The 24,839-nt window shown below is 38.3% G+C and overlaps 1 protein-coding gene and 1 pseudogene across 1 annotated transcript; both read right to left on the bottom strand.

Moving 5' to 3' along the window:
• Nucleotides 1-718: 718 nt before the first annotated feature.
• On the bottom strand, nucleotides 719-1,626 carry LOC136280861 (melatonin receptor type 1A-like; annotated as a pseudogene).
• A 5,792-nt stretch (nucleotides 1,627-7,418) lies between these two features.
• LOC131774213 (tetratricopeptide repeat protein 28-like) lies at nucleotides 7,419-23,112 on the bottom strand. The gene is made up of 6 exons (XM_066167297.1): nucleotides 22,862-23,112; nucleotides 19,160-19,313; nucleotides 17,990-18,151; nucleotides 17,650-17,727; nucleotides 12,313-12,380; nucleotides 7,419-11,119 (listed from the first exon to the last, which is right to left on the bottom strand). The coding sequence occupies exons 2-6, from the start codon at nucleotides 19,254-19,256 to the stop codon at nucleotides 7,805-7,807; spliced, it is 3,720 nt and encodes a 1,239-aa protein (XP_066023394.1). The 5' UTR covers nucleotides 19,257-19,313; nucleotides 22,862-23,112; the 3' UTR covers nucleotides 7,419-7,804.
• Between the last annotated feature and the right edge of the window lie 1,727 nt (nucleotides 23,113-24,839).

The raw sequence follows: 24,839 nt of genomic DNA, 5'->3' as shown, positions 1-24,839 counted from the left end.
AAGTTTTTGTGTGGCATTTCTTTTGCCAAGCGCAGCTGGCTCTAACAGCATGAAAGAAGAATGAAACAAATGCGGAGGAATTGTAACTAGCAATTGAATCTGGAATGGGGAGTCGAAACTATGAAAGGTGCTCAGAAGAACTTTCCGTATGACGACAACATTGATGGAACATTTGTCAGGTGCCCGATTAACAAACCTTATTCCAGGGAATGTAATCATGAACTGTGTGCACTGAAATCAAATAAATCGTTGTTTTCGTTGTTGGCTCGGCATTTGAAGCTAAAAATCTTCCAGAAAACAGCCTTATATTCTCGTCTTAACCTCTTATCTGTGGCACAATATATAAAGGGGTTTATGGTGCTACTCAAGTAAAGAAAAAAGCTATATGTTAAGTAAGCTGGTCGTGGTAGTGTGGGCTCTCCCTGCGCCATGTCGATATTGTCGATGATTAAAATAGGAAGCCAACAGCATGCAAAGCCGACTACAACTGCAACCAAACGCTTCGTCACTTTGGTTTCCTACACATTCATCCGAAGGAGTTCTGGGCTATTTAGTGATGAGATAAACTGAGGTAGATAACTGAGGTAGATAAACGCATTTGACGGATGGTGAGTGTCAAATAATGTCGTTAGTCCTTTGTTTCTGATTTTACCAGCAACAACCTCGAACAAAATCTCAGAAAAATCCATTTCCTATCACACTTCTCTGGCTATTTCAGCTAGGCGTTACCGTTCTCGCTGTTTTCTCGGCATTTAAAGGTAAAAATCTTCCTCAAAACAACCTTGTACTCTCGTCTGAACCTCTTATCTGCGGCGCAATATATGAATGGGTTTATGGTGCTACTCAGATAAATTATGAGGCTGCTAGTTAAGTACACTTGTCGTGGTAGGGTGGGTTCTCCACGTGCCATGTCGATGTTATCAACGACAAAAACGGGAAGCCAACAGCATGCAAAGCCGACCACAACTGCTATCAAATGCTTCGTTACTTTGGCTTCTTCCACATTCACCCGAAGAAGTTCCGGGTTATTTTCCAATGAGAAAACACGATTTGATCTCTACACGGCGCGGAACACTTTGACATAGCAGATCGTGATGATAATCAAGGGTGTTGTGATAAAACAGCAAAGGATTGAGGCAGAGTAGGCAATGTTACTTTCAAATTTGTACAGACACATTGCTTTTCCAGGGTGGAATTCAATGCTGTCATTTTTGAAGACTAATATATCACAGATCCACTTCACCAAATATAGATCAAGGCTCTTTGCTTCTTAAACAGCGAGGGATACTTTTCCCGATTAACAACACAGAAATATCGGCTGACTGCAATTGCTGCCATTGTTTCAAGACTACACTTCCCAAACGCAAAGATATCTTGAAAGCGACAGACCGTTTCATCAAAGATCCACCTGCCGTGGAAAAGACTTGCAACTGTAAAAGGCATACATATAGTAGACATCAGAATATCGCTCACAGCCAGTGCTATTACGAATCTGTTGGGAATCGTGCGTAGTCTGTGGTTATGGTACACGGCGCAAAGAGTGAGGAGATTTCCAAGGATGGCCACAACATTGGTAACTAACTCCTCTTCTCTTGTGGCAAGCTTAAGGGAGAGTTTACTTGTCATCACTGCTTTTGGTCGATAAGCTTATAGGCTTAGATAAGCTTAAGTAACTTACACTTCTGCACAGTCTTTGTTGTCGACTTTTTGAAGCACTGATAGGCGAAACCCTCTGGTGTGCGCGATTACCAACACTACGTACCAAAACCGAAAATCAAACGTTATTTTCCATCGCATCCTATCTTTAAACACATTGCAATTAATAAATATTAAAAGATGTCTGTATGTCGTCGTTGTTATCATTCTCGTCAAGTTGGAAGTTGTAGGGCCAAATAACAACTCCATTTTATGTTTCTGTTCGGCGCGAGCTCGTGCAGTACGTCGTTGTTGCTGAAAGAGGTTTGTTTTAATTGTACTCAGTTATTTACCTCCGGATAAGTGTTGTTGAATCGCTTTTAATAATCGACATATCTCTTTCGAGTGAAAGAAAAGATGTTGCTTCTACTTTTCCGTATCTTATCTATACAATCTCTTCACACAGCTGGTTAGTAAACAAACATATTATTCCGTCGCGCACGAAAGGGATAAAATATCTTGAAGAGTTTGAACAACTCTCTTTTTCTGCGACATAAAATAGCTGGAAAAAAATAAAAACTCTCTCTCAAGAAAAAATTGAAATCCATTCTGTTATAAATAATTTTCGGCATTGTATAGGGGAACTAATTTTTTTTTGATGGCCATAAAACCATGTCAGACCAGTAAGGTTAGTTGAAGTGACTTGTACTGACTCCAGCAGCAGTAGTCCGTGGGGGTTTCGAGAATAGAAAGCCACTCTCTTTATGGTGCAAAAATATATACCTCTTAATTCTCCTTCTAAGCGTTGTGCTAAATAAATTTTTAAAAAAAACTAAGTTGTAAGTTATGGTAGTTTGAGTTAAATGTTTTATGTTGTCGTTTATAATTAACGCTCAGATCCTCACCTCTTTTGTATCTCTGGGGCGTGCCCCTGGACTGCTTTCTTTCCTGAGTTTCTTTTGAGATCCTCTTCCCTTTTATATTTTAAGACATCGGCGTGAAAATCTAGTTTGAGAATTGTTCTCCATCGTTTTCTTCCTTTTGTTAGTTTTCTGTCGGATTGAACAAGAAATCACTAATAGTTCTCAGCAGAAAATTTCATCGACTCAAACCAAAATAATTTGCTCACACATGACATGAACTAACGCTGATGGTTAAAATAAAATCCCTGCAAAATTTTCTCGTCACAGACATACTTTCCTTGCATTATTCGTCAGCATCATGATCACTGCAGAAGCCTGGAGCCTAAGTTTGTGACGTCATTTAAAATAATGTCACATCAAGAAAGAATACAAAGTTAATCTAACTGAGAGAGGTTATATCTCGTCATGTATTGGAGTATGTCACTTAAGAATCACTTAAAAATGACACCCAGTAATTTGACTGGCACAAATCACTTAGTTAAGAATGAAGAATTACTTTTACTTGTCTGGACGGGCTCATATCGTCATTTGACTATTCGAAGCAAAGATATTAGGAAAAATTCCTTTTCTTGTATTTATTTTCGAACATTTTAGCGCAAATGTCCCTCGGATCAATATTTTCTAGTAGATGGGACGCTTTTAATTTCCGACTCCACAACTTAGAGAATGAATAAATCAATTCGCCTGAATTCGTGCGTTGAGGTATGTCGGAATAACTAAAGAAATAGAATTCTTTCTTTCTTTTTGGCAGCTCATTGGCGCATTAAGAGCGTCACAAGGAAGAAAGTGTTTGTCTATTTCCTGTTGTATAAAGAGTTAAGTTACGTCTTAACTAGTGCAGTATTTGAACAAGTCGCTAAGAACCGAGTTCCGGTTTAAAAGAAGAACCCGAGGAATGAAAACAATCAATAATTTAATAGACAATGAAAACGTTTTCTCGGGCCTTTAGAGAGCAAACGCCAGAACGCAAACGCAAAAGCACCAGCGCTGTTGCGTGTTTAGCCCGTATTCTTGCCAATCGGGTCATTATTTTGTGCAAAAGTGACTTTAAAATGCAAACGCACGCGCACCATCTTCGTGATAGCACAGTTCTGTTGAAGATGAGGATGGAGATTCACAACGCTGTTGCTGTGTCTTGTCAGTGTCTTGATTTCTCTGTATAAATGGGAAAATAGGAGTAAAATTTATTTTCCAAAGTAAACGTGAATCGAATTTCAATTATTCAGAATTGATAACGATGATCATGAATGATTTTGTTTCAGACTTTTTGAGTCCAACCCAAGAGTTCAAGACATATTTCCCGCCTTTAAGAGTTTGAAACTTGAAGCCGTAATCAAATCTCGATCTCTGTATCTTCACGTCAGACGAGTCATGACTGCGCTGGAAAATGCTGTATTTTCTTTGAACGACGCAGAGGTTTTCATCGAATATTTAATGAACTTGGGAGAAAGACATAAACCATGGCTCGTGAGGCTGGAGCATTTCGATATATGTATTCTATTATGCCGATCAAGGCTACTTAGGGGTACATATTGTTGTATAGCGCTGTATTGTGATGTAAATTACAGTAGCGGGAAGTGAAGTGCTATCTAGGGGTACATATTATTGCTTATGATCCATCAAATAATTTTGCTCGCGTGCGATTGGTCTAAACGCAATAAGTGACTGAATATTCCCTTGCTAAAACTAAGTGATATCCGAGAATATCACCTAAACGATATTCCCCAATTTTCAGACCTTACGTCCACCACGATAAGTCTTCGTCTCAAAATTAATCCAATTCATTGTAATTAGGCATTATCAACTGAATCGATAACGTAAATTGCCCACCGCAAAGAGTTTAAATGCTCATGTTTCGAGCGTTTGCCCTTTGCAATCGCTCTGACGAAAGGATAACGCTCGAAACGTCAGTTTTTAAACTCTTTGCAGTGGCCAATTTACGTTATCAACTCACTAAATTACCATGTTATACTCTTCCACCGACGCAGCATCACAGTTTTTTTTAGAAACTTAACCTTTTCTTAATTCAATTCAGTGAGCTGTTCATTAACATTTTTCACGAGCGTCGCAAAATATTTGAAGGATTAAAAAACACAATAGCGTCTTCTTTGCGCGAAAATATGTACGGATATTTGTCCTTGGATATTATCTGTTCCTCGAAGTTCACAGTTTCCGCATCTTGGAACAGAAAATTCGAGAAAATGACTGCGGCAAATATTCGCACTTATTTTGGCGCCAAATTGGAGCAATTGTTTATAGAGCGCTAGATGGTGATTTAAAATTCAGTAGAGCGAAGCATAGTGCTATCTAGGGGTACATATTGTTGTGAAGCGTTGTCTAGTTACTGCATTTTACGGATTTACAGTGCTACTCTGGGGTATAATGTTGTATTGTGCTGTATGATGATAAAACTTGCAGTAGAGGGATGTATAGGGACGGGGAAGAGGGGCATATAGGAGTGCGTATTCGAACAGACATGGAGTTTAATAATCGACGGAACGTGTTTGCTCATGATGAATCTCTCAAGTTGTCATCGGCTATGATGATTGTTTTGTCAAAACTCTTCCTCAGGGTATTCTCTGCGTCTGCATCCGAGATGGCGGCTACCGACTCAGTAGACTCCGGCTGTGGATTGGCCTACCGCCATCTTGGATTCGCATTGTAGGTGAACCCTGGGCGAGAGTTTGACCCATTCCCAATCACATGATAGAAGAAGCCTTAATTTGGACATTGAGGGACTCGTTTCCGACTAAATGCACTGATTATGTCGCCGAGTCTTGGAGGGAGCTGTTTCGCTTTATAACTGCTATTATGATGAGAGGACTGAGGAGAGCAAGCACTGGCACCCTGTGGACTAGGAATCAATCGAAAGGAAATCTGAGATTTTACCAGAGATGACTTTAAGAGGACACCGTCCCAAAGTGGACATAATACGCATGATCACAACTACTATGGGGGAGTGACGAGGTATATGAGTTGTAAGAAGCCTGACGTTGCGCAAAGATTGAGACGAGTGAAAACTGAAATAGACATGAAAAAGATGGGAATAAAGGAAAATTGCGATGAAAAATAAAAAAAAAGGAAGGAACCAGAGGAAGGAGAAAAAAAAGGGATGCGCAAATGTGAAAAGGTGTAAAAACTTGTGTGAGGAAAAAGATAAAAAAAGGCGCAGATATGTAACAGTATGAATACGTCTGTCGGCGTTCAAAACCGTGTGGCAATACGGAAAACGATAGACAGTGAAAGAGACACAATCGAAGACATGATACGCTTTTGTTAAGTGGGCGGGGGCTTGAAACATGGAATGTTAGTACACTATTAGCTGCACACATTATCAACTTGGTGCGCGGGAATCAGAGTGGGTCAAAACAAGTATTGAAGTCCCCATAGGATCTGCTTTCTCTACATCTTACGTGCATCCTAAGAATATAAAGACAGACAATGTAAATCAACGCAGTTTTTGTATTTTATACACTATATTTCTCTTACACAAAGAAGTAAAAAAATAAGCACAATAGAAACTGCATTAAATTGTTCAAGGCATTAAGTAAAATATGCGCTAAACGGAGACGCTAAAATGAACCCATTTACTCCCAAGACTGATCATTATTTAAATTCTCCTCACGGTATTAATACACCGACAAACATGGAGTCAATAACAATTAGAGAAAATCCAAACTGGAGGATAATCTTTTACTAGAAACATAATGTTACATCGAATTCTCGGAACAAGCGGCAGCAAAGAGAAACACATTCTTATCAGTTGGGAGAATTTTTCTTCAGAACTTGGGAGTTCATGAGTTAATTAATAGAAACTAAGATAAATAAACAATTATCTTCAATTTAAAAAAAAATAGCATCAAAACACTTCACACGAAATACACTGACATTACACAAACCATGTTTAGTTGAAACTGGTCTAGCATGTCTTTAAAATTCTAGTTACATTATATTCAACCACGCATATTATCAGACATCCTCAAATCATGCTGAGGTAAATTTAAAGCGATGAAAAAATTTCAAGAGATGATTTTTAACAATTAGAAGTTTTATCCTGAAGCCCTGAACGTTTTCAACTACGCACTAGGTTTGCATTAATTAATGAGCCTTTTCACCAAAATAATTCCCATTGAGGACTACATGGCTTACGTTAACTGCTTCTCTTATTTATGAGCGTAAATATTGTCGTACTAGAAACAACAAATTCCATGTCACATACAATAAAAGTCACACCTATGGAAACTTTAATTATAGTGAACTCTGCGTCCCTCTTTCCTAGTTTAGATTACATGGACAATTTTTAGCCTCTCCGTCGTCGTTCTTTAAAACGAACGGAGAAGTGTTTGGTAAAACAGAAAAAAATTGGCCAGACTCGTTTGATTGAAAACAGGGTTGTAGCCAGCTTTTTGACTAAATGTAAGCCTCTTCCCTCACAAATTTCAGTTTTTGTTTCAACATTTGCAAGAGTCATATTATCTTTATAGTAAAAGTCAAGCAGGCAGAAAACAATTGTAGGCCGGGCCTACGGGACTAGAGGCTGGCTACACCCGTAAAAGTAGGTGTAATGTCTCTAACATATGGTTAGTAAATTTAATAACACCATCTCTGATGTTTACTTCTTCAAATTAAGCTTAGAATGGCAATCTTGGCACTGACAGAACTAGATTACATTAAAATGGATTGAGTTGAAAATGGTAATCAATTTTTTTGTAAAGATGAAGGTAAATTGTAACAAAGTAACTTATGATGTAGAAAACGGTCTAAGATTAATTCACATATTCAATTCACATACATATTCAATCAAAGTTTTGGAAAATTGAATTGTTTCTTTGCTTATCAAAAGTTTAGAGCATAGGTAATTAAAATCCGGTGGAAAAGCCCCTGGTTGGGTAAAAGAAATAACCTTTAAATTATTTTCCATACAACTGATTGTAATACAGGAACAGAGCTAAGTGACATGTTGGTGGAAATGAAAACCTCGTTCATAACAGAGGCCTTGTTGCATTTCGTTCTCTTCGCAAGCATTTAAATTTGTTAAAGTAACAAAAAATGACAATTCCACTGATCAAAATATAATGAAATAGACTGGTTTATTTCTTCACCATAGTAAAGTTGCACATCTCAAGTTCCATTTAACAAAAAAGTAAAAAGTAAAGAAAAATAGCCAAAAATTGTTTAAAATAGAGAAACATTTTAAACCTTCCAAGTTCCTACTTCATTCTTTTGAGATGAAAAATAAAATTTTCTCATTTATTTGATTTTCTATTCAAATTTTCTCTTTCCTTTGCCATCAGGTCAAACGTGAGGTCATCTCCAATCAGCAAAAAGGGCGCCCAGTACTTGATGTCGTGGAACTCATCTGATTCTCTGAGGCTTTTCATGGCCAGGTTCAGTGACTTGCTTGTAGATTTACCTTCTGCAAGGTGTTGATAAAAGCATTTCATGAACTCGAGAGTAGCCTCGTCATCAATCGCCCACAGGGACACCACAACAGACCGAGCACCAGCCCCCATAAAAGCGCGCGCAATGCCAACCACACCTTCAGCCTTGATCTCGCCCCGACCACTGTGGCAGCAACTGAGCACAACAAGTTTAGCGCAAAGTTGAACATTCAACACATCTCGAATCGTTAAAATGTAATTCTCCTTCTCCGTAGGCACAGTAGATATTCGGTCTGGGTCAGGTGTAAGAGCAATTTCGCCAGTTTCCGGACATCCGTGTGCCGCAAAGTGAACTAAGGAAACGGAACTGAGTCTTTTCAACACCTCACGTTTCGTGGCTTTTCTGCCAGTGATTGGCGTGATATTCAGAATTTCTCCGATCATTTCTACTTCTTCTTTAGCACACGGAAGCTGCTCGAGGACTTTCTCTCCCTCGCTGTTAGTAACCTCGGATACCCACGGATCTCCTACAAGTAACGCATCACTGCTTTTGTGATAATCATTTGGGCAATCGGCAATGAGTCTAAGACTTGCTAACGATGGAGCGACTCGGATTGTGAACGATTCACACAGGTATTTAGAATTACCATCCTTCAATGCAGCGTAAGGAGCGATCCACAGGGGTCCATCAGGAATAATGAGTAGCTCATCCCCTTGAATCAAGTCAGCCACCGGCTTCATAACGATATCATATAAACTGCTCAAGCATCCGTCTTGTTGGAAGTGAGGTTGAGGGTTGGCTTCTTTGGTTTTCTCATCCACTTTTGAACGGCCCTCCCTCAAAGCATCTAAAGATCGATTCTCGCATCTCACATTAGAACGAACACCAAGTTGTGTATAGACACCGAGCATGAACGACTCAAAGGACTGGCTAGATCCACTATTCTCTGAAACAAAACCTTTGAGTTTACTTTGTCTTAACTGAACTTGTTTTCCTTCGGACACAACCCAAAGATTGACGTTAGCTTCGTCCACTGCCTGAAAGACAGTGTTTGATGGAACGTTTTTTAAAACTGCGCAATCTTCATCATCTCCCTTCTGGTGACTTGTTCCACCACGAAAACTGGATTCCATGAGGTCGGTTAGAGCTTGAGCTCGTCCTTTCTCAGCAACAAATAAGGCTTCATCTACATTACCTTGTTCTACGAGAACTCTCCACAAACCCGTATACGCGATTTGATGCTTATTTCGAAAATTAACTTTCCACTCATCTTTAGATTTTAGAAGTACTCTCAAGGAATTGAATAAGCTTATGCTAGCTTGGTAATGTTCAACGGCTTTTGGCAGTCCACCTTGCAACTCAGAAACGCATCCTAATGAACAGTAGGCCGTTGCCTCCAAGGATTTGTCGCCTACTTCTTTAGCTATTTTAAGATGTAGGTTGTGGTACTCTATGGCTTTTTTGAAATCACCCAGACGGCGATAAGCATTGCCAAGATTGCCATAAACACCACCCTCCCCATGCTTGTCTCCTACTTCTTTAGCTATTTTAAGATGTAGGTTGTGGTACTCTATGGCTTTTTTTAAATCACCCAGACGGCGATAAGCATTGCCAAGATTGCCATAAGCGTTACCCTCCCCATGCTTGTCTCCTATTTCTTTAGCTATTTTAAGATGTAGGTTGTGGTACTCTATGGCTTTTTTGAAATCACCCAGACTTTGATAAGCATTGCCAAGATTGCCATAAGCACCACCCTCCCCATGCTTGTCTCCTACTTCTTTAGCTATTTTAAGATCTAGGTTGTGGTACTCTATGGCTTTTTTGAAATCACCCAGACTTTGATAAGCATTGCCAAGATTGCCATAAGCACCACCCTCCCCATGCTTGTCTCCTACTTCTTTAGCTATTTTAAGATGTAGGTTGTGGTACTCTATGGCTTTTTTGAAATCACCCAGACTTTGATAAGCATTGCCAAGATTGCCATAAGCACCACCCTCCCCATGCTTGTCTCCTACTGCTTTAGTTATTTTAAGATGTAGGTTGTGGTACTCTATGGCTTTTTTGAAATCACCCAGACCGCCATAAGCATTGCCAAGATTGCCATAAGCACCACCCTCCCCATGCTTGTCTCCTACTTCTTTAGCTATTTTAAGATGTAGGTTGTGGTACTCTATGGCTTTTTTGAAATCACCCAGACTTTGATAAGCATTGCCAAGACTGCCATAAGCGTTACCCTCCCCATGCTTGTCTCCTACTTCGTTAGCTACTTTAAGATGTAGGTTGTGGTACTCTATGGCTTTTTTGAAATCACCCAGACGGCGATAAGCATTGCCAAGATTGCCATAAGTACCACCCTCCCCATGCTTGTCTCCTACTGCTTTAGTTATTTTAAGATCTAGGTTGTGGTACTCTATAGCTTTTTTGAAATCACCCAGACGGCCATAAGCATTGCCAAGATTGCCATAAGCGTTACCCTCCCCATGCTTGTCTCCTACTTCTTTAGCTATTTTAAGATGTAGGTTGTGGTACTCTATGGCTTTTTTGAAATCACCCAGACTTTGATAAGCATTGCCAAGACTGCCGTAAGCGTTACCCTCCCCATGCTTGTCTCCTACTTCGTTAGCTATTTTAAGATGTAGGTTCTGGTACTCTATGGCTTTTTTGAAATCACCCAGACGGCCATAAGCATTGCCAAGATTGCCATAAGCGTTACCCTCCCCATGCTTGTCTCCTACTTCTTTAGCTATTTTAAGATGTAGGTTGTGGTACTCTATAGCTTTTTTGAAATCACCCAGACGGCCATAAGCATTGCCAAGATTGCCATAAGCGTTACCCTCCCCATGCTTGTCTCCTACTTCTTTAGCTATTTTAAGATGTAGGTTGTGGTACTCTATGGCTTTTTTGAAATCACCCAGACGGTGATAAGCATTGCCAAGACTGCCATAAGCGTTACCCTCCCCATGCTTGTCTCCTACTTCTTTAGCTTTTTTAAGATATAGGTTTAGGTACTCTATGGCTTCTTCTCCCCAATTATAGAAGTCTATGACTTTCTTGATATCACCTGAACTTGCACTAACGTGGTCATGACTAATAGGATCTTTTTCCTCCATGGACTTATCTCCCACTTCTCTGACAGACTGAAGTTTTAATGACAACAAGACCGTATTGTTTTTGTCAATCTTTTTTTATGTTAAGGGTTAAATGTGGAAAAACACAAGAGATTATGTTTCTGATCATATTGATATGTAATAGTCCATTTTAACATTTGCGTGCTTAGTTCCCAAGCCTCTGAACAAGAGGGATGATAAAGGGTGACCTTGTTATGATAAAAAAATTGCTGCTTTTTAAATGCAAACTATTTTGTTATTATCGTTTCTAGATACTGGTCTCTATCACAACAGGTCACCTTCAGCCTCACTCCAAATCAAAGGCTTGGCAACTAAGTACACGACTATAAAATGGCCCATTAGGAGGGCTTTGCATGAAAGGTAGATGATTTATCAACATTCAGTCTTGAAGTCAGTTATGAACCAAATCTACACTTCAAAAAATGTTTTTTCTATCTACAGCCTCAAAATTTAACGCGAAATATCTAGATTTAATCCTTAGTTTCCAAAAACTGAGCAGCACTTGCTCAATTTTTAAATTAATATAGCTTTAACATCAGACAAATGTTTTACAGCAGTGGAAGAAATGAGTCTACAACACAAAGACATGTCTTTAAAATTTTTATTTGTCCATAGGAAAGCAGGACGAAAGTTTCCGAGTCTCTAAGTAGTGGAAAAAGGTCGAAGGCAAGAAAATCTACATAAAATATGTAAACATTACCGAGCTTTTTGTTCTGGCTTGTTTTAGAGAGATCATCTACGCAAGGACTATGTATAAACTGGATGAATATTAGTCTTCTAACCCTTTAACTCCCGTGAGTGACCAAAAGAGAATTTTTCCTTACAATAACAACACAATATCAATCAGATAAGTGTTGAGAGTAAAAAAAAATATATCAATCTGAAAATAGTTAGTTGATGCAATACTGAATTCTCTGTACTAACATTACAAGAATTGTATGGTTGACAGTAAGGATAATTACAAATTTGGTCTGGGAAATTAAAGGGTTATTTAAACTAATGTACCAGTTATTGGCATGGATAGTAGAACTAAGTCAAATTGGCTAAAATGAGTAATTTCATTAATAAGTCATGAGGTAAAAACTTCTCCTATGTTTTTAATCACACACACTTAAAGTATATGAACTGATAAGTTCCCATCATAATTAATACCCTTCTTTGTATTTTCTCCCTTAAATCATCAAATTATGGAAACTTTTTTTTTATACCCACGGTTAAAAATGAAAGATTCCTTCAAAGGATACAGCTAGTCCCTTATCACACCAAGTGCTTGCTTCTTCAAATCTCTTCAATTCAACACAAGCAGTGGCTCCTGTAGGCAACAACACAAACAAGCATACTATTACTGTAGCTCAATCCTGAGAAAAGAACCTGAAACCATTGAAATCATTACAGACCAGAAGAAAAAAAAAGACAAAACAAAACAAACCAAAACAAAAAAACTAAACGGAAAAGAATAAACAGGCCCTATTAGGTTTCAGTTAGATTTATTTAGCTTTACAGACAACTGAAACTTCTAAGAACACTTAAATTGGGATCAACAACTCCCACAAAAACACTAAGAGTCAGGTAAGTCCTGATCCTTCTTTCTAAAACAGCTAGATAGTGACTTAAGAGCGTGTCCACGAAAGCACCGGGCAGTCATGCTACATGCCATCTCACCGATTTTAATGAAACTTTGTCAGTTTAAAGGCTCTACCCCAAAACTCAAAAAAACAGACTGGTTTCTGTTTTGGTTTTTTCCGTGGGAGATAGACCACCCCCCGGTTTTTCTTGGTTTTCAGCAATGAAATCGCTTCAAATAGGTAAAATGTATGAAGCTCTCACTGCGATGATATTTAACCAATTACTTTGAGGATTTGTACACATATTTTTACATCCTTAGTTAATGGCCGCCGCGAGTATCAGTCAGTTCGATTGACGGCTTCTCAATCAACAGAGGCAAATATACGACTGTGTTTTTAGACTTTTTGATTCATCTAAATATTTTACAACTTTGAGGTCAAATATCTCCCGTTGCCAGAAAGCTACAACACTAATCTTAATTACCCTTTATAACCCATCATTTCATCTCCGAAAATCATCAAAAAAATCTTTGGGCACTATCGTATTTTTGTCTTGGATACCTTTTAAAATCTGCGATTGTGACAAGTTTCTCTCAACTACACCTGTCACGCACTTCTTGCTCTAGGCGGTCACTTGACAAAATAAACCTACATTTTTTAGCTCTTTATACAAGATGATTGATCAAGAAGGGTGAAAAATGTGAAAAACTTTCGAGATTTTTTGTAGGAATGGGAAATTTCACGTTTAGAGAGATGCATGTTGACGAAAAATCAATGGGAAAATCGTTGCGTTTCTTTCTTCAGTCGTTTATTACTTTGAAGATTTGCAAAAAACAGGACATAGGGCTCTTGTACAGAACAAAACATTCATTAGCCTATACTTTGATCGTCTATTATCATTATCGCACAGTTTACAATAAGGAAACTGTAACAGTAGAGGAGATTTTAAAGTCACATGTCGCCTGCTTGTTGACGTACAAGTTCCCGAGTGTAACAACTTCGGCTTTTCCATACCGCGAATGACGGGAAACTCTGCCCCCCCTTATTTGATAGGAAATATCAATAGCCCCATAAATTCATTACCTACGCCATGTTTCCAGAAAATAAGACTGGAAAATGTTTTTTCCACTTTCCACCATCAAGAAATTCCACGTATAGAAATAGTATTTGTAGGGTTACTGCGTGACTTTTCATGAGAAGTAAAAATTGTTCATCTTTTCTTTTCAAGAAGACACTTCTAGAAAGTTCTTAATCCTTCTGTTATCTTATTTTCCTGTTTTTTGACTGCAAATATCATTTGCATTTGCTATTATTTTCGCTGATTGTCATGGCCTTTCCTGCGAGCACGTGCGAGCTAGTTCATATACAGGACTCTTTCGAGTTTCTCTGGGTGGTATCGGGCTTAGGTGTGTGAAGGTCTGGCTCGAAAGATATCTGCACGCTGCAACACGGGTTCCCATGTTTTCTCCTTTTTCTTCATTTGGATTTTCTTTCTCTTGCTTGCATCATCACACATTTATGTTTTTTTATTCCCTCAGCGCGTTCTCTCAGATTTGGAGGTAGGCTATGAAAAGTCAATATTGACCAGAACTGAAATCCTTTTCTATCACTATTTGTTTCAGAGAACCCCCGTCATTTGTGACTTTATTTCTCAAGAAAATGTGTTTTTATTTGCTATTTATTTCCATTAGAACATGAGACTAGGTCCTGATAAGTTTTTTTTGTCTCGCGACTCCCAAAAACTGTGTTTGCGACAACATCAATTGAGAAATCAAAGGCAATTACGCCTGAGAAATTCGCTTGTAGCCTTCTACCCGCAGAAGGCAACTCCATATAATGAAACGTTCTAAGACTTCTACAAACTAGAGACATTGCGTGATGTTGAGGGGTGAAATATTTACCCTAAATCTGTGACCCTCAAACGGATCACGTACTCGTACATGTAACGTCCGGAAAATGTCACGCATGCATAACACCTTAGGCGCACCTGGCGAATTCTATCCATTGGCTTCAATAACAAAGAGACAACTTATTTACTATTTGTATATGAGAAAGCTTATTTACCCTACTTGAAAAATCTTTGATGAAGTCTACTTTTGTCAGACGAAACGCGTGGGAGATAAAAACAAGTTTTTACTTTCTCAGTTCGTGCAGCGATGCTCACTAGTCTGTTCCGTCAAAAACGCTTTTAATGTGAAATCACGTCAACCTCGACAGAAAAATTAAGCTCATCCTGTCATAATCAATGGTTTGATACTGTAAGTACCAGTTTAGGTACATCATTGGGCTTTGATCACAATGATAAAAAAAATGTGCGTTTCCTCACGCTTGCCACGTTTATTCTTTGGAAAATTATTTTACTGGAGGGCGATGTCGCTTACCTTGGCGCGTCTTGACTCTGGCCGACGAAAATTATCGAGGTGAACTCCATGAAATTCTAGTCAAATGTTTTAAAAACTTTGTCTACCCTTGATTTGCACGCAGAAAAAAAAGGCAAATTTCGAACGGTATTTCAAAACATTTTATTCATTAGTCAATTTATGAACTGTTCTATAGCAGCCCGAGGAAAAAGCCGGCGTATCGGTCAAATGAATTCCAATTTTTTCAACAAGGAGTTGGTAAGTTCATTTTTCCAAGTAAATTTAAGTGGGGGTCATTTTTTTGTGACAGCCGATCAAAGATAGACATCTCTGAAACGTCTCTGAAACTCTTTTTAAAAAGAGTTTACACTTCCGGTAATATTTTCCTCCTTCTCGCAACAGCGCAACAGACATTGTTAATCCTATGTAGTGTAGGTGTATCAGTTGTATTACGTCTTCATAGTAATGCCATATAAGAAATCGAATGTCTAAAAAGCCCTCAATTCAATCTAACACTCGAATTGATAAAGTCAAGATGGGGCAATTGTCTTGTTCATTTGCAACTAACTGTAGGACCAAATGTTATTTTTCTCGCGCTGGAAAAGGACGGCAACAGCTCATAGCTCTAAATTCGTGGGTATACAGCTTAAAAAAAACATATGAGAGACGTCGGTGTATCCCAAACATGCGTTTCGTCCGAGATGGAGCTTATTCTAGCGCGTATTGGCTTATTTGGAGATTACGAAGGCCGCGATTTCACGATGTACCTCAAATATCGTGCACAACTTGGTGTGAGATTCAGACCTTCGGGTTCGTAAATGCCAGTATCCTCCTCATAAAAATCGGAGACATAAAGTAGGAGAGAGATGAATCTGCAGATGGCAAAAGAAATCAAAGCTGGTGGCGAGTCTTCCTGGTGGCGGCAAGGTGACTGTACACCTAAATAGAACGCCTACTGTAGCTGCTATCTTGGAGTCGGCAATGAATAAGGAAGAAGGGCAAGAAGAGCGCTTATCTGAACATCAGTTTTCCTAGCTGGTGATTTGTGACTGAGATGAACTCTATGTCATATGATTGCTAGGGATACGCAGGTACTGTAGAGGAGCTCACATAGATAGAGGTGGGCGATCCTCCCTCTGACTTAAGAACTACGACAAGTTTATAGCGCAGACCAACTGGCACGGTTTGAAGAACCTCAGGGTCTCACTAGGCTCATCACATTAGAAACCTTCAGCAAACTAATCGTAGAAGCGGGTGGTTATCAGCAACGTGCACAGATTTCTGAACGCGGGTCATCGCGAGAACTATACCCAATCCGTCATAGACGGAACAAGAAAGCGAGATATTCTTGCTAAAAGAAGGATGTATCAAGACGTTTCAGTCATTGGCTGCCATCCAAATGTACCCTGACAAAGACAAACACAGTGAAGCCGACAAAAAAATTCCGCCTAGGATAAGATCAAGAGGAAATGGACTAAGACCGGCTTGCCATTCTATAGGGGATGGCTACGTTCAAGGTCGGACCTCAGGTAAAAATTCTGACGAACAATCCTTAACTAGCTAAGTGGAATTTGGATGGGCTCTTTGGAAAACACAAAAAACAGCCATCTTTTCTCAGAAAGCAGAGAATTATCTCCTAGACGTGTGCTGGGCAAGGGAGGAAACTAGTAAGGCAACCGCCTCTAATGTGATTTCCCAAATATCGAGAGAGTTTTTAGAGACGACACCAGCCAGAAATGTTGTCTAAGACTGACCGGTTGTAATTGATACAGCAGCAAATCGCTCGATACTTTAGCCGGTTATCTGCCGTAACAAAAATTGGTTTATTGATGAGGTCCCCCTCTGTAAATATGAATGAGGAAGATTGATCAAAGATTTTTTTGATGATTTTCAGAGATGAAATGATGGGTTATAAAGGGTAATTAAGATAAGTGTTGTAGCTTTCTGGCAACGGGGGTTATTTGACCTCAAAGTTGTAAAATATTTAGATGAATCCAAAAGTCTAAAAACACAGTCGTATATTTGTCTCTGTTGATTGACAAGCCGTCGGTCAAACTGACTGATGCTCGCAGCAGGCATTAACTAAGGATGTAAAAGTATGTGTGCAAATCCTAAAAGTAATTGGTTAAATACCATCGCAATGATAGCTTCATACATTTTACCTATTTGAAGCGATTTTCTTGGTGAAAACTAAGAAAAAACCGAGGGGGTGGTCTATCCCCCCACAGAAAAAAACCAAAACAGAAACCAGTTTGTCTTTATGAGTTTTGGGGTAGACCCTTTAAACTGGCAAAGTTTCATTGAAATCGGTGAGATGGCATGTAGCACGACTGTCCGGTGCTCTCGTGGACACGCTCTTAACATATCTGACACCTGTGACTCATTGAACTTAAGGAACTAAAATATTCGTGCTGAAATTTTGCTTTGCATTCCGCATTGAGTTCTTCATCCCGTTCAAAATAATATTCTCATCATGATTAATGGAAGTAATGGCGGAGCAGTCAAGAGCTGGATTCAAATGTACATCAGGGTGGTCTTGACCTCTTAATTAAAGTCAATTGAGACAAGATTGAACTCCATTTAACCTCATTTAACCTTAGAGTGTCGAGTTCTTTTTTTTTATTACTATTATTATAGTACAGCTAACATATCTAACCTCTCACAGTTGCCTTAAGGAAAGTTGGATTTATCTCAATGGCTGCTTCTGCATCCCTTAGTGAATCCTGGTGATTTCCTGTTATTGAAATAAATATCTCTGATTAACCATACATGTTGCAAACCAACTACCATTACTATAATTTTGGGAAAAACTTGTGATGCTCGTTGATATCTGGGGTAAGAGGTTACTTCTTTGTGTATTTGAGAGGCCAAGATAAGATGTAAATTTTTCCGGGCATGCATTCAAAATCATCACCTTTTTCAGAAAAATACTACTGACAACTCAATAGCTTCAAAATAGAAAAAGAAAATGCATATTAAGGCTCTCATCATCTTACCAAGTTTAGAATGTGCAATTGCCCTGTTGTTGTGCAGTTTGGCCTTCAGTTCTTTGTCATTGCAGTTCATTTTAATTCCTTTGGTGTAAAAATGAATAGCAGTGATGAAATCTCCTTTCCTGAAGGCCTCATTGCCCTCATTCCTATAAACATCAGCTGTGGCTGCAAAGAAAAAATAAAATAATTCGAAAAAAATTAAAAAATGGGTGTCAAAGTCTGTGGTCGTAGTTAATAATTATTCGTGTATAGTCAGAGCTGCCAAGATCTGGAGATTTAAAATCTGCAGATTTTCAATAGTTATGATGATGCTAACAATGTAGGTGACAACATGGGTAAGAATAATGATGAGAATTATAAGCGTCACTCAATTCGAGGCAAACCCCTGGAGATTCCTAAAATTCCTATTCCCTGGGCAAAATTAATAAATTGTTCAAATGCCCCCAAAATCTTATGTAAAAGGCGAAATAATTAAGAATTTCACTTTCAACTAATTGATCAAGCTTTAAAAACTAATTGACCAAGCTTTAAAACCTAGACCTTGAAGCCTTATTTCTTCTGAGCCATTTGTAAGTGAAAGTACACTATCTACCTTAAACACCTCCATATTCAATGATAATTAACACTTGTACTCTACTGGAAATTAGATGTGACAGTTTTTATTCAAATTCTCTAACGCCAGCCAGGCAGGGTTAAAACCCCCTCCCCCCCACCCTCTTTGGCTTCGATGAAGATCAAATGCCTGTGGGTTGCTCGAGGAGAAGGGAGGGAATGTTGAAGGTTTCAAAGTGATTATGTTTCATTAAAATAGAAAGATGATGGTGATGATGATGGTGATGATGATGGTGATGATGATGGTGATGATGATGATGGTACCTATGATGCAAACTTACACAGTGGATGTTATATGATGATCAAATAAAGTCTTAACTTATTATAACTTTGTGTTATTGCTTTGAACTGTTAGAAAAGAAAATAGCAAAAGTTTCTGTGTCATAGATCTTCTCAATGAACAGCATATTGTAATCATACAAGAGAGTCATGACTGGCCAAATATCCTTTAAAGTGGTCATACACTGTAAATGTCCTTTTCCACATCTGCTTGCATTCTTGAAACTGATCGAATAGAAATTGTTCTAACAATAACTGAAGCCGAAGTTGAACCTAGCTCACCTCGTAAAGTGTCCTCGTCAAAATCTGGTGCATTTTCTTTGTCAGGTAAGTCTTCATTTTCACATGGAACTTTAATTGAACTTCTTCCTGTAGCCATAGCAACTGTAACAAGACTGATGCTTCTTAAAAAGTTGTTCTTTTAAGTCATCCTGGCCTGAAAAAAAGGTGATTGAAAATGGTTTAAACATCAGCTCAACATATTACCCAGTTGCAAAATAAATATTTTTTCCCTTCCGAGAATGGGAGGGATACATAGACACAAAATCAGAAGCCAACTAAGAGCTAATGTCAACATGCATCCGACAAACAGCGGCAAGTCGTCCAAATTCGTTTTCTATCCTACTTTCATATTTTGTAGCCCAATATGTCCTAATAATGGTGGTGCAGTTTTTTTAAAAATATATTTTAGTTTCTGAGAAATGATTTTTTTCGTTCGACCGCTCAAATATGCAAATTTTCACTCTGAATATTAACCGAGTTGTGTGACCTCATGTAACGAATTTACTTGACCTCCGGTATTTCTATCGGCATAATCCTTTGTTTTATCATCTAAACTTAATCCCTTGACATTATTGAGGCTGGCAAAAAATTATTTATTTTTTGGTGAATATTTTTGTCCGACATACTTTTTCTATGTCGAAAAGTAGCATCAAAACAAAGACAGTTTTAACAATGACCAATATGAGAGAATCTACTGAGCTTCTAGCTTTTAAAAGACAAAAGGATGGTTATAAAGTTACTGTAAAAATTTTCTTGTGTAATTGTGTTGTTCTATCGTGAGACGAACTTAATGTCCGGCAAAATTTACTTGCTAGCGACTATGAAATATACATGGTGTGCCTACTTGTCGCCACCTTTTATTGGCATATCGAAGCATAAATCACTACAATTTGTAAAAAAAAATTCTAACATAACACTCTTACCTAGTTTATTTATGATTTTATAAGACCAATAAGCTGTTTTGGTCATTATATTACGCTTGGGTATTACTTTTTGCCGAGAGCCCAGGTTTTACGTTGTGTTTTCCCCTATTCCAGCTATATCAGAAGCTAGTCACGCAATAATTGATACCAACACAAATTAAATAAATATTTACCCTGTGTGAAGATTTTTGTTTATGTTAAATTGGCAATATTACAATATGTCACTTTTGTGGTCAGTAATCGTTGTTTCAGTGGCAGCGTAGCAGTTCAAAGCAGGTTGTTGCTTCAACGCTATTGAAATTTATAGTGTTCTGGCAGGAAAGCAAAGCATGATGCTCTGGGAATAAAAACTCTTTGGGGCCTTTCACATAATATCGGAATGAGTTTTGTTCATAAACGAGTTCATTCCGGTTGCCATATGATACCAGAGTAAAATTATTCCAAACGAGTCATTTCTGAATGAGTTTATTGAGGTTTTCATTCCAGAACGAAACACTTATTCTGGACGACCTTTTGTACCTGTGTAAAGTAAACGCGGTACGACACTCATATCTGTATGAATCCTCTGTAGGAGTGAGGAAAGCATAGAAAAGGGACGTAAATACTTGTTTTTATAATCAAAATTATCTTGCATGTAAACGCGGCATGAAGTTAATTTCATTCGGAAATGAAACCCACTTTGGAAAAACGTAAAAAGGAACCTTATTGACGGACCATTAGATTTTTGATAAAGGGGGGGGGGTCTTTTGCCAATTGCACGATTTTTTTTCTTCCATTAAGCCCGTGCTCGATTTTTTCGGGGGTTATTGCCCAACACCCCAATACCCCCCCTTCCCCCGCATCAAAAATCTACTGGTCCGTCCCTAAGATGCTATCAGGTCCTACAACTTTTCATGTGATGAAAGAATTTGGATATATATGTATTACTCGCGTTGTTGTTGTTGTTTTTTTTACATTACCGAGCAAATTTCAAGTGATAATTTCAGGAAGTAAGAAGCAACAACAAAAGGATTCCTATCCAAGCGAGGTGCCATTTTCAGTCATACCTGGTCGGACACCTTGAAAACAAAGGATGACACGCAAGCAGTTTACTGCAAATTTGACATGAAAATAATTCTGATGCCTCTTTGAAAAGAGAAAAAGGCTTGAACAGTAGACATCGCAAGATCTTTGGCTATGTTACAAAAGAATACTTAATGCACTAGAAGTGCACACATCGAGTTCTGGACTTGAATAGTCTGTTTAACAAATGCAGACGTACAGTTATTTTAATCCCTATCAAATTATGTCAAGACGCACAAAACAAAACAAAAGTACAGCCGTTCTACCTCGAAGCAGGACAGATTTTTTCCGCATAAAAATCTGACAGATCAGCGCCTAAAGTTTTTATAAGTAAATAACCAGTTTACGTGAATTTTACGAGGTGAGACTGACAGCTCGTAGTTGGCAAATCACATCTTTTGTTTTTAGGTGCTGACAGGGTTGGTGGGGGAGAGGTATTTTATGGTAGGTAATTCAAATGTGATTTATTAGAGTGTACACGCAAATACCCTCGTCATAAAATCAGCTGTCCATTGTTTGCAACTCTGCACAATTATCCTGATAATATGCAAAACTTTGTTGGACGATTTCCGCTTGCTGACAAGTCTTTCCACTTGAGACAATTTTACCCCGGGTTTATATTTCCTGTTGTCTTCAGAAGCAATAATAATCTACACAATCTTTACTTCTTACCGATCGCGCCATGTTGTTTTTTCAACCTAACACCTTTGGGCATGCTCCGTAGAACTTTGAGTACACCACAGTCAGGAGGTATGGCACTAACGAAATGACTCGGATTAATAGTAATGTTTTCTTTCCTTCATATTGGACTATTTCCTTCTGTCATTGCAAACTAAACTAATAGATAAATATCCGCAACCCAAAATGCCTTCAATGAAAAACTTGAACGAGTAGCACGTGGTGCACTCGTGATTTTATGTGGAACAAACAAATACAACTAGGCAATCTCATTTCAAATTTTCGTAAAATTTTCGACTCGAGTTATGACGAACAAGAACGAGGAGCATGTGATTCACTCGTTAATTTATGTAGGACAAAAAAAAACAAAGAAGACGATCATTTATTCCAAAATGTATGTGCGAACTGGATTTTCATTTTCCACAGGTATGCTGATAAATATTCAGTTACGCTATGTTCTTAATATAACCTAAATTTTTTCAAAAGAAGTCAAATAATGTGTTAAAGAATTCGTATTTTGATTTGTCGCCTTAAATTTTTCTCTGCCTGAAAATACCTGCCAAGTTTTGTATCATTTAATAAGCAAGGAGCGTTTTACATCTTCCCCTCGAAACATGTGTTTATGACAACTGCTTCCTCTTTCAATTTCTATAATGCGAACAGGATGTAACACGTAGACGGTAGTTTATAATCAAAATAAAAAGGAAAAAGGCTTCAGATTATCTCGTAACACTCAGTTTTCTTAGTTCTCACTAAATACTCTTCTAAAAAAATAGAGTAAGCAGGGACACAGCACTTTCCATCGATAAAATTTTCATAACTTCCTCTTGTCTGCGATCATGTGGCCTAGTGTGTTGTTGCCGGTTCACTTTGCTGAAAGACCCACATGAAACCAAGACCCCACGCCTCATACCGGATTGTCTATATTTCACAATGTACAAAGTTTTTCTTTGTTAATACAAACTGGTAATGTTACTGATGGAACACTGCGAGTGGGTGAGACAAACCACTTAGTTTAATTAATTATTTCAGAGCTTACCTTAAAACGACGTTTCGTCAACGACGGAGCATTGAATTCGTCCTTAAGAACCTGTTAAATTTGTAAAATTTTGCAAGACCGAAGATATTTTGATGAGGTCTTCAGAAGGTGAATTATAACAAGAACGGTGTCGAGAGGGTACTCTTTTCTTAGTGATCTCACGACGTAGGAGTATTTGATTTTTTTCCTCTTAAATTTAGCTCGCGATAACTTAGAAGCAACGCTTCGAGCTGGGGATGGCGAGCGTTAAAAATTTCTCGCTGCCACCAAAGATGTTCACTCGACCCTGACAGGATGCAAATGACTCACTTTTTGTTTCACGACCATAATTATGTTTTTACCATAGCGTGACATTCTCTCGAAAACCAAAAGTTAATGACACATTGTGAACTTTCCCGAGAAAATGAGTCATAAATAGTGAATAATTTACGGGTGCGCGTAGATGCGAATTTGGTTGATGGAATACAATTCAAGCACGTGAAAAATTGCCAAATGTTCACGTAGTGCAATGATTGGGTATGTTCTAATGGACTTTGCACGTTGTTTTTATGGTACGTGATGGAACGTGAGTTGTTAGGCGTGTTCTTTGTGCGTCAAGGAGCCGTAAAAATACGTTTGACTTAAAAATAATACAAAAAATGAAATGCGAACCGTTCATGTCCCGATAAATCTCGACCTTAATCAACGAGGCTCTCGCGAAGGCCACAAACCACCACACTTATCAAATGAGCCCAAGATTTCTGGTTAATGTTATTCTTTGTGCACAGCCCCCTGATCCATTACGCATTAATGATACAATATTTTTAGAACGCCCAAAAGGGGTTATGCGCACAACTTAAGGTGCCCGCTCGTTTCATGCCTCTGCGCCTGCGCTGTGGAACAGCTTGCCTGTGCACATCCGCACGATTGATTCGCTAGCGCAAGCAAGCGTTTTAGATTCGCATTACAATCATATCGGCATTTTGTAGCTTATTTATTTACTTTTTATTCATTCATTCTTTCATTATGTATTCATTTACTGTCATTATTTTATTTTAGTATTGTTATTGTAATTATCTATTGTAAATAGCATTTTTATTGTAATTATCTATTGTAAATAGCATTTTTATTGTAAGTATCTATTGTAATATTAGTTTTCTTGGATTGTAAAGCGCCTTTGATCATTCCATAAATGTTAAAGGGCGCTATATAAGTAAATAAATTATTATTATTATTATTATTATTATTATCCATGACATCATCTATAAGAACATAGGTATGCGTAGCATGGGTGGGTCGAGATGGGACGCTTTGTGTACCTAATGTTTTCATTTTTGTAACAGAAAAAGAGCATGACTTTCAAATGGACGAAAATATCGCGTTACTTCACCTTGAGAGAAAGAAAAAACTTAATTAATCTGAACTCACACCACAAGCAGCCCAAGCTCCAGCTGCGAGATGATCATCTCGCGAAATAAGATTCATGGTGATTTTTTCGGATTTTCTTTATCTGGCGGTGACAAACCTGAGTATTTTTATGAGTTGTGCCGTATTTTGACTTCCCCACAGGCTCGTCAAATTCAAACAAGGAGTGAAAGTACTAGGCAATACTACACACCAATGAATAGTCTACTAGGTTATTTATGATCCAACTGCTTTTTTTTCCCGCTAAGTCTTTCTGCTCATTTCTCATAAGGCGGGAAAAGCAAAGTTGATAGAGAAGCGCAGCGTGCGTAGCCGACCGGTTAAACAGGTTTTTTTACAGTACACAATAACCAACTGTACACATGCGCTATATACATGTTTTCGCGTTATTTGAACTCTACCTTGTGCAGTTGGATTATAGAACCAAATTGTCTTGTTGTACCCCTCACTGACGCAGCACCACAATTTCCTTAGAAACTAAACCCATTTATTCATGCGTTGTTGATTACAATACCTGCAGCTGGTGCGAGGCCAAAAGCAACCAAAATATACTTAATAAACTGCGCTTGGAGTA

Source organism: Pocillopora verrucosa, chromosome 5, assembly GCF_036669915.1.
Source record: "Pocillopora verrucosa isolate sample1 chromosome 5, ASM3666991v2, whole genome shotgun sequence".
In the NCBI taxonomy this organism is placed as follows: domain Eukaryota; kingdom Metazoa; phylum Cnidaria; class Anthozoa; order Scleractinia; family Pocilloporidae; genus Pocillopora; species Pocillopora verrucosa.
Note: the sequence above shows the minus strand (reverse complement) of the source record. Positions and strands in the feature narration are given on the sequence as shown.

Coding starts and splice junctions, on each gene's coding strand:
- LOC131774213 (XM_066167297.1), bottom strand. CDS start 19,256: ATGGCTACAGGAAGAAGTTCAATTAAAGTTCCATGTGAAAATGAAGAC. Junction 18,152..19,159: donor TGACGAGGACACTTTACGAG/GTGAGCTAGGTT, acceptor TTTTCTTTGCAG/CCACAGCTGATGTTTATAGG. Junction 11,120..12,312: donor GGTGTGATAAGGGACTAGCT/GTATCCTTTGAA, acceptor ACATAAAAAAAG/ATTGACAAAAACAATACGGT.